At 50.0% G+C, this 9,635-nt stretch overlaps 1 protein-coding gene across 15 annotated transcripts in view; it reads right to left on the bottom strand.

Annotated features, from left to right (window-relative positions):
• Window positions 1-7: 7 nt before the first annotated feature.
• The window catches only part of ncor2 (nuclear receptor corepressor 2), a 111,993-nt gene continuing 102,365 nt past the window's right edge, over window positions 8-9,635 (bottom strand). For 11 of the 15 annotated variants that reach the window (XM_084468395.1, XM_084468390.1, XM_084468383.1 and 8 more), the window contains 7 exons: window positions 7,788-7,966; window positions 7,525-7,659; window positions 6,801-6,943; window positions 6,192-6,245; window positions 5,132-5,329; window positions 3,579-3,764; window positions 8-2,034 (listed from right to left, as the gene is read on the bottom strand). In XM_084468395.1, coding sequence (XP_084324521.1) covers window positions 1,859-2,034; window positions 3,579-3,764; window positions 5,132-5,329; window positions 6,192-6,245; window positions 6,801-6,943; window positions 7,525-7,659; window positions 7,788-7,966 — 1,071 coding nt within the window. In that variant the 3' untranslated portion in view covers window positions 8-1,858. The remainder of the gene's footprint in view (window positions 2,035-3,578; window positions 3,765-5,131; window positions 5,330-6,191; window positions 6,246-6,800; window positions 6,944-7,524; window positions 7,660-7,787; window positions 7,967-9,635) is intronic. The other 4 variants (XM_084468393.1, XM_084468387.1, XM_084468388.1 and 1 more) reach the window with 1 other exon arrangement.

The raw sequence follows: 9,635 nt of genomic DNA, 5'->3' as shown, positions 1-9,635 counted from the left end.
GCGGTGACCTCCAGGTGGAGGAGGAGGCGGCTCCAGAAGGATGGAGGACATGGGGTCAAAGGTCAGGATACCTGATGAGAAGTAACGCCTTTGATCGCTAATGAGTTGAGGAACGGAGAGAAAACCAAAACACACCAGAAGTGGATACTGGGAGCGTCCTCTTTGGACTGGGAGGTTCCCTGTGGCTTACTGGGAGTGGTGGAGTGAGACTGGGTCTCTTCCGTGTAGTACTGTGTATGAAAATAAATGGCACGTAAACACTAGAAACAGAACTGTACAGGAAAACTGACGGGAAGGGAACGATGAGTATATATATATATTATATATATACATCATCATCCACCTACTGCGATTGTCGCTTGAGCTATGGAAAAAAAGAAAGAATGAAAATGAAAATGGAGAAATGTAGGCAGCCAAAGTGGGGGAGGGGAGGGGGAGGGGGAGAGGGGAGGGGCAGGTGTGGAAAAGGGGGGGGGGGGGCGTCCAACAGGTAGGATTTCCTGCATTTCTCTTTCGTTTTGAAGTCTATTATACAGCCCACCTCAAAATAACCAACGTGTGTAAAATGCCATTGTGAAACCGACCGTCAAACTAAGTGCTTCAACATCCCAAACAGTACAAATCAACAGTTTTTTCAGATTTTCTTTTTTTGACAAACATGGACATGGTTAATATAAAAATGGTGAGAAGAAAGAGGGTTGCTTGTTGCTCATCGCCCCCAAACCCATAAACACGCCCGCCCCCCCCCCCCCCCCCCCCCCGCCCGGCCCACCGTGACACCCCTGACAGCATGTCTACCCTGTAAACCAACGGCCTGCCAGTAGGATCCCTCCTTTCTGCTGGAGACCCGGACCCCTGGAGACTAAGGACAAATGATACACGTGTTGCAGAGCAGACGACGAGTGACACCATCGAAAAGATTCACCATCAAAAAAAGGTTTTCTTTTGAAGAAAAAAAAAACAACTAAAATAGAAATGCTCCCTTCTCAGAGAGAGAGAGAGACATAGAGAGACATAGAGAGACAGAGAGAAAGAAAGACAGACAGACAGACCGAGAGAGAGAGAGAGAGATATATAGACAGAGAGAGAGAGTGAGACAGAGAGAGGGAGAGGGCGAGACATAGAGAGATAGAGAGAGACCAGAGAGAGCGAGACATAACTGGTAGGAGCAGGAGGAGCTCAGGGGCCCCGTACCGGCTGCAGATAGGCGCCGTGGGGCCTTCTGCCCGGAGACCAGAGGCCCTTGAGCCCCCCCCGGTCCTGTGGGCAGTGTTGCACCCAGACACCCGAGTCCAGACGAAGGCGTGGCCCCCCCGGGGGTCCAGAGACCAGGAGGAAGGGCCAGCGCTCCCGGGCCCCGTTGATAAGGCCAGGGGGACGAACAACATGACACGGCCAACGTTTAAAAAACAAACTAAAGAGAAAGTGATTCGTCCTTTTAGAGTAGTTCCATACGAGAGTGCATTACACAATAATACAGATGTGCGCACGCACACACGCACACGCACACACACACACACACACACACACACACACTGAGCAGCAGTGTTTTCAGGGTGGGGCCTCACATCTCAGAGTGGCGGTGGGAGGGGCCATTTATCAGGAGCCAACCAAACCACCAGGAATCGGTAGGGCGGAATGACGTCTCGGTGGGTGTGTCCGGTATGTGTGGGCGGGTCCGTCATGTGTGGGCGTGTCCGTCATGTGTGTGTATGTGTGTGGAAGTGATTCAGTTATCAGCAGCAGCATGGAGATGAGAGTGTGTGTGTGTGTGAGTGTGTGAGTGTGAGTGTGTGAGTGTGTGTGAGTGTGTGAGAGAGAGAGAGAGAGAGAGAGAGGCGGGGTGTCTGGTTCTCCATCACTCGCTGTCCGACAGCGTCTCGTACTGCGAGCAGAGCAGGGGCTTGGCCTCCTCCTCCCAGGGCCGGCCCTGGCCCCCGGGGGCCCCCTGCTGGCCGGGGGAGGGCGAGGCGGCCGACACCATGCCGCTGGGGAAGCGCATGGTCAGCGGGTTGCAGGGGAAGGGGGTGGGGCCTGGGAGGAGGAAAGAAAGAGGAGGAGACAAGACAACCGTTGCTATGGTGACACAGAGCGTCCGCAGAGACACCGCGTACAGGAGGATGTAGCCACGGTGGCGTTTACGCCTGGTGGACCCGGGAATAGCTCTACGTCTTTATTGACTTCTTTAAACTCTTTGTGGAGGCTGAAGTTAATAGGTGAATAATTAATAAGTGAAGATAAAGGACGCCATGGTTCACCCTCCGAGTCCAAGGCTTCCATCCTTAAACCACAGGTCAGTGAGACAGGCTTCATGTAGGATGTCTACAGGGAGAAACCTGTTTAAATGGCGGAAATATAAACAGGTTGTAACTTCAAAATTATTAACAGCCTGGGGTCCAGAAATGGCCGAAATGTCTGTGTTCTTTCGGAACCTTTTCGTTTGTACTGGTTTACTTTTGTTTATGATTAAAGCCAACGTTAGTTCATGATGGTTATTGCCTGAACCCACGGAGCTTGCCCTCCAGTGTTCTGAACGCTAGAGCAGGCTGCAGAGCACTTACCAGCCAGAGGGGGCAGTAATGAGAAGCTATTTCTTAAAGGTAGTACCTTTAGGCAAGGCAAGGCAAGGCAAGGCAACTTTATTTATATAGCACTTTTCATACACAAGGCAGACTCAAAGTGCTTCACATATAAACATTGTCATACAATAAAATAAAATAATAGATAAGTAAAAAGTAAAATAGATAGAAAGTAAACTCCAAACCTTAAAGGGTAGGTAGCTACAAAATAGAAAACTGGTCCGTCTTGACCTCACAAAGTGTCTGTAAAATGGTGTGGTCGTTTGCTATTGGCTGCGCGCCGTAAGCAAGAGCAAGCGTGACGTTGGTATTTGATGACATTTGACGCTGCCCTGTGCAGGACCACCATGGCTGGGATTTCATTTGTTTTTTTAACATGTAATTGAAGATTCTCCTGCTAAATTTTTTTTTATCTGACCCTTGGTTGGTTTTTCAAATGAGTAATAGTTTAGTCTGCTATATATTTCATTATTAGTCTTACAGTAATCCTGCACTTTTGGGACACCTGCTGGAGAAATGGTCAACTGCGGTCTGTGCAGCAACAACGGCGATCATGTCGTCAGCATATAAAGTTGTGTAGTTGCTTGTAACCTTGTTTGCTGAAATCATTTCAGAATTTCAGAAGAACACACACACACGTGTACACATATTCAGGACAAGTCCTAAAATGGTAATGCTGAAACTTGGTTCACTTGGAACCAAGTTATATTAACTTGGTTCCAAGCTCTGGTATTAATCAGTGTGTGTGAGTCGTCCCACATGTGGAGGGGTGTGTGTGTGTGTGTGTGTGTGTGTGTGTGTGTGTGTGTGTGTGTGTGTGTGTGTGTGTGTGTGTGTGTGTGTGTGTGTGTGTGTGTGTACACCTGTGGAGGAGGGGCGGTCGTCCCAGACGCGGGGGGTGAGGGGTGTGTGTGTGTGTGTGTGTGTGTGTGTGTGTGTGTGTGTGTGTGTGTGTGTGTTAGTGCGTGTGCGTGTGTGTGTGTGTGTGTGTGTGTGTACCTGTGGAGGAGGGGCGGTCGTCCCAGACGCGGGGGGTGAGGGGGGTGTGTCGGCTGCAGTCTCCCTCCGAGTGGACGGAGGACACCGAGGAGGGCCTCTCTGTGGGCGGCGGCTGCTGGCCCGGGCCGGGGGACTTGGCCTTCCGCCCGTTGGACCGCCCGCTGCTCTTGGACGGCTTACCCCCACCTGGGGGGGAGGAGCAGCCACCATTGACAGGTGTGTCAATCAGTGTGGTCTCCATGGAAACCTTTTGTGATGCGGCCATTATGATTTTGATGATGTACTTAAGCACACTTTTTTTTTTAAGAAGAAACAGGAAAGGAACGGACAGGCTGATGGAGAATGCCGTGCCCCCAGGGCAGCAGGAGTGGATGTTTAAGGCTAGGGTAGGGCAGCAGGAGTGGATGTTTAAGGCTAGGGTAGGGCAGCAGGAGTGGATGTTTAAGGCTAGGGTAGGGCAGCAGGAGTGGATGTTTAAGGCTAGGGTAGGGCAGCAGGAGTGGATGTTTAAGGCTAGGGTAAGACAGCAGGAGTGGATGTTTAAGGCTAGGGTAGGGCAGCAGGAGTGGATGTTTAAGGCTAGGGTAGGGCAGCAGGAGTGGATGTTTAAGGCTAGGGTAGGGCAGCAGGAGTGGATGTTTAAGGCTAGGGTAGGGCAGCAGGAGTGGATGCTTAAGGCTAGGGTAGGGCAGCAGGAGTGGATGATTAAGGCTAGGGTAGGGCAGCAGGAGTGGATGTTTAAGGCTAGGGTAGGGCAGCAGGAGTGGATGTTTAAGGCTAGGGTAGGGCAGCAGGAGTGGATGTTTAAGGCTAGGGTAGGGCAGCAGGAGTGGATGTTTAAGGCTAGGGTAGGGCAGCAGGAGTGGATGTTTAAGGCTAGGGTAAGACAGCAGGAGTGGATGTTTAAGGCTAGGGTAGGGCAGCAGGAGTGGATGTTTAAGGCTAGGGTAGGGCAGCAGGAGTGGATGTTTAAGGCTAGGGTAAGACAGCAGGAGTGGATGTTTAAGGCTAGGGTAGGGCAGCAGGAGTGGATGTTTAAGGCTAGGGTAGGGCAGCAGGAGTGGATGTTTAAGGCTAGGGTAGGCACTCTGAGAAACCACCTGGAGTAAGCTACACCCACCGAAAAAAAAAAAAAAAAAGTAATAAATTGGCTACTGCTTTAATGGCGCATGCTTTTGGGGATGAAGTTTGGCACACACACCGCCAAGAACATTCAGAGGAACAGCGGATGTACAAGGTGTGACATGAACCAAACTCTAATTTAAGGTGAGCCACCCCGCCGTCAGCCATGGCTGCAGAAACACACGATGACTCAGGGAGGGAGAAACCGGTCGTATCCAGAGAGGACAACCGAAGGCACGCTCACAACAAGGGGGTCAGAGCACTGCCCGCGGCTGGATGGCGGAGAGGGACGTCATCTGCTGTCTCGGCTGAAGTAACGACTTAAACCACCAGCGTAGCCCCCTGTCAGGGAGAGCTAGGGCGCTATCGCTATGTGCGACGCTGACGTCCAGGGAGGCTCGTGGAAGGTGAGCCAGAGCGAGGAGGGCTACCTTGCTGCGCGTAGGCGTCCTCCACCGCCATGGAGGGGGGGCCCCCGGGGGCCAGGGGGTTGTGGGGGTTGGAGGGGGGCCGCTCCTCCGCCTGGTCGTCATAGTTCCCCATCAGCGCCTTCCTGATGATGGCCTCCAGGCCGATGGAGTTCCCGGAGGTCTCCTGGGGGGCGTGGCTACGCACGCTCACAGGCCCTGCTGGGAGGAGCCGGGTGTCAGGCAGGTGATTGGTCGCTTTCGTTACAAGGCTTGGAATGCCTTTTTCTTTTGGGATCGTGCAATTGATTGGTTAATAAAATAAAGTCCCAAAATAACTAGAATACAAACTTATTTGTGCATATGAGAATGTATGACTGTTTACCATTATACTTATTTGTTTCCATCAACAGCTCCATTATTACAAATCAGTTTGAAGATGCTGAAGGGATTTGATTGGCTACAGGGGGCGGTTAAGAGGATCAAGAGTGTGCTGATTGGATGGGTGGTGGACAACCTTCCCCTCATGCCCTACAGCCAGCATTAGAAAGAGGCGCTGGTTTACATAGGAGGACTTCAATCAAATGCACCCCTTTGTATTCCTAGGGATAGACTTGAAAATTGGTTATGCTAGGGGTTTGAGGCGTTTAAACCTCACGTATATGCATCTATTTTACATAGAGTCTCCCCGTCGTTGGTCTTAATGCTCTGAGTTCTTCACCATTTAGTCCCCCAGTCACCTGGTATATGTGGGCCAAGTGATCAGCCATCACGGACTCAGCCACCCAATCAGTTTGTGTTTCATTCAAGCCCTGATTATAGCGCCACCTATGGGGGGGGGAATGTGGCCCATCCGTAGCATCCTTATCACGTTACCCAAGTTCTACAAGCATGCTGATCCATACAGTTTTTGCCCATGTCGTTTTTGAGATATTGCCGAATTTATCAGGATTTCTAGTTTTTTCATAACACTAACGAGGGTTCCTACGGATTTCAAAGGACCCCTAATAATAATAACAAATACAACAGGGTTCCTAGAGAATACGTAATAATAATAACATTTCACAGGGCGGTTAAGACTTACCAGCGGTGGTGGATGCTGGCATGTTGAAGATCTCCGTCCCGGGCTGACCAGCGTCTGAAAGGGGACAAGCACGGTTCCCTGATTATCAACGAGGGGTTGGTTGTCTTGGCTCGGACACCTTGAGCCTGAGAGGCCGTCTCTACGGGGACGGCAGACACCGTCACCGCCACATGAGGTTAGACTCTGGCATTCTGGGACAGAGTCCTCATTATGGGAGCTCTTCAGCAGACTAATGCCTCGGGTTATTAAACCGTCTCTTCTATCTAATGACACGACGGTCTGATGATCCTATTGACTGTCCCTAAAGTGAAGATAAAATGTGCCAAGAAAGCCGCCCAGTTTTAAGGCCCTCATCGTGGAACGAGCTACAAAACAAGACGAGACTCAGCCCCTCCTAGCAGCTCACCACTTCAACAGAGCATCAGACGATAATCAAAGCTGTGACTGGGGGACAGTGTAATAGCCTTGCCTTGGATTAAATGTGTAAAACACTGTTGAGCCGAATGTGTAGCTGAGTGGTTACTGGGTGGTATTGTGTGATGATGCTGTTTCGGCCTGTCGAGGTTTCACCTCAGCTGGACCAGCCTGGCTGTTTGAATAAATACTCACTGAAGTCTCCGTCGCTGCCTACGACGGTCATCTTCTTGATCATCTCCTGCTTCTTGGACTTGACGATGGCCGAGGTGCTCTCCGTGAGCTTGCTGAAGAAGGCGGGGTGCTGGGTGGGGTTGGGGGGCGAGCGGGACACCATGCTGTGGAGGGAGAAGAGGAACCGTTTCAGGATGTGAACGACACACATGTTCACACACACAGCAGTGCACTGGAACAATATCCGAAAACATCCAATCAGATGATTTTTCTACTGGGACGTTTGGTGGTTGAAAATAAAAATAATTCATGAATATGAATCACTTGTCATCAGAGCCATCCAAACTCGGCTGATTGGTTGGTTGGCTGTACGGTTTAAAAGGTGGGGAGATGGTTGCTTCGCTAAAAGGGGGCATGGACAGATGGATGGTGATGTGATCTTGCATTACAGGACCCGCACTGGATGATCCAATGGAATTTTCCAGGAAGCTACGCCAAGCGGCCGAGACCAGATTAGACCGGCAAAGCCTTGATTCCCAGTATAGAGAATACCAGAAGTCCAGTTCTCTGACAAACAACAAACCCCATGACTGCCACGGTCGCCCGTCACGAAATAACACAGGACCACACGATTACAAGACGATCTAACCCACAGAAGATTCCCTAGAATACAAAACTAACTGAGTGTTAGGATTGGAAAACAACCATCGGAAATGCCAACATTATCCAACCACATCATCCGTACCCCGGCTCCCCCTGATCGCTGGGGTAGGAGGCTCCCCCCTGCGTCTCCGGGTCAGAGCTGGCGCCCGCGGGGGAGACCGGCTCGATGCCGTCGTTGGACATGCTGACAGGGGACGTCTTGGGCTGAGGGGGCGACCTGGGAACACACACACACACACACACACACACACACTCTCAGGATGCAGTGACGGACCTTTGAATTTGCTCTCTCGACGGCACTGAAATAACTACGGTTCTTGGCTTCCTGTTCTGCAGGTGTCCTACCGGTCACGGTTGCGGTCCACATTGGGGCCGTCTGCGGCGTAGCGGGGGCCCGTCCCGGGGTCCTGGGCGGCGGACATGGGCTGGGGGACGCTGGGGGGACGGGTGAGGTCCAGCACCGGGGAACTGTGGTAGCTCTGCTGCTGCTGGCTCTGCCTGGTGTAGTCTTTAGTGATGACCTCCTGCCAGACGGGGACACACACACACACACACACACACACACACACACACACACACACACACACACACACACACACACACACACACACACACACACACACACACACACACACACACACACACACACACACACACACACGTGGTTGGTTGGGATGTTCAGTGCAGCCGCATAGAGGTTGGATGAGGGGATGTGATTCATACATTATGGCTGCTTATCGCTTCAACATACTAATATTTGGTTGTTTTGTTTTATCAATTTCAGACCATTATGCTATACAATACTTATAATATTATAATAAGACATAATAATACATAATAGCACACATAATAGCACACATCTAGGAAATCACTGCGGGTAACTTGGTGAGGACCATTTGTCATCATTTTTCCCAGCCACATTGAGTGAAGCGTCTTTAGCCCAACCTTGTAAGACCATCAAGCTATTGAAGTTTGTGATTCAACAATACATATCAGCCTGGCTCTGGCAGCAATTGATTTCCAAACAAGAGCGCAGCCTTATGTTGTCCAAAACACTCCACCCAATCAGATGAAATAACTTAGTGCTGCTCCTGCTCTCTTTGCTCTCACTCTTCGTCCTCAGAGAAAAGCCTTTTGTGAAAATGTCAGTTTGTCTCTTAATATCCTCATTCATCTCTTTGTCTATTCATACTTTGCGGTCACGTGACTACCATGGATCCCTGGAGGGCAAAAAACGTTGGCAAAATGGCGACGAACAACGGCCAACCAGGGGAATTGCAGCCTTGCAGATTTCCGATACTTCAATCAATCAACTATTTTTCATGTCACAAAATGTTAAAATTAGATACGAAGAGAAGATAAACATACTCAGAACTTGTGATCCATACACAGCACCCGCTGATGTATTCATTGCTTTGAAGCTGGCAAAGACTCTACCAGACTTGGAGTTTGGAGATATTTACATTTATCTCATTGAGAATCCGACACCTTATACCGCACAAAAATTGAAAGCCTACGGATGGACTAACAACGCTGTCGTATGGGAGGTGAAAAACAGGAATATCTTCATAATCAAAGCAAAGGTGAATGTTACTATTCCACCATCCACTATGAAATGTCCCCTTTTGTCCACGATTACATAGCCAATGTGGTCTTATTATAGCCCGATCATTCACTAAAAAACACAGAAAGATTAAAGCATCCAGCATATGATTTCAACAATGTGTGAGGGCAGGGATGATCGCACAGTTGCTGTTACAGAATGCTGCGCGATTTAATCTGCACAGTGGAATGAGCGCTGGGCGGAGATGTTTGCGCATTTCAGAAGCAGGGAGATTCCGTACAAAAATATATGTCTAATTTGTCAGTTTGCCATGTGTATGCCTGGCACAAATGCTCCCGTTGAACTAATATTTCCATCACGACAGTATTTGGACTGAGAGGAACCTAATGACCGTTCGTGTAGTAAAACTGGCGACGTCCTGATTAGGTTACTAGGTTTCGTTGCTGGAGTTCTTGCCCGCCAGTCGTTGTGACGTCACGTGCAAAGTATGAATTGGGATGAAACAGTTTTGATGGCTCTGCCGATTGCCCCACTTTTCTCGGCGCTGCTATTTTTGTGAAATTCTGCAGACTGTGGCACTCCTTGAACGGAAACTCCCTCCCAATAGGGCTGATTGCTCCATTCATTTC

The sequence above is a fragment of the Micromesistius poutassou genome (assembly GCF_964030765.1).
Source record: "Micromesistius poutassou genome assembly, chromosome: 5".
Lineage (NCBI taxonomy): Eukaryota > Metazoa > Chordata > Actinopteri > Gadiformes > Gadidae > Micromesistius > Micromesistius poutassou.
This window is presented reverse-complemented; position numbering and strand designations above follow the sequence as displayed.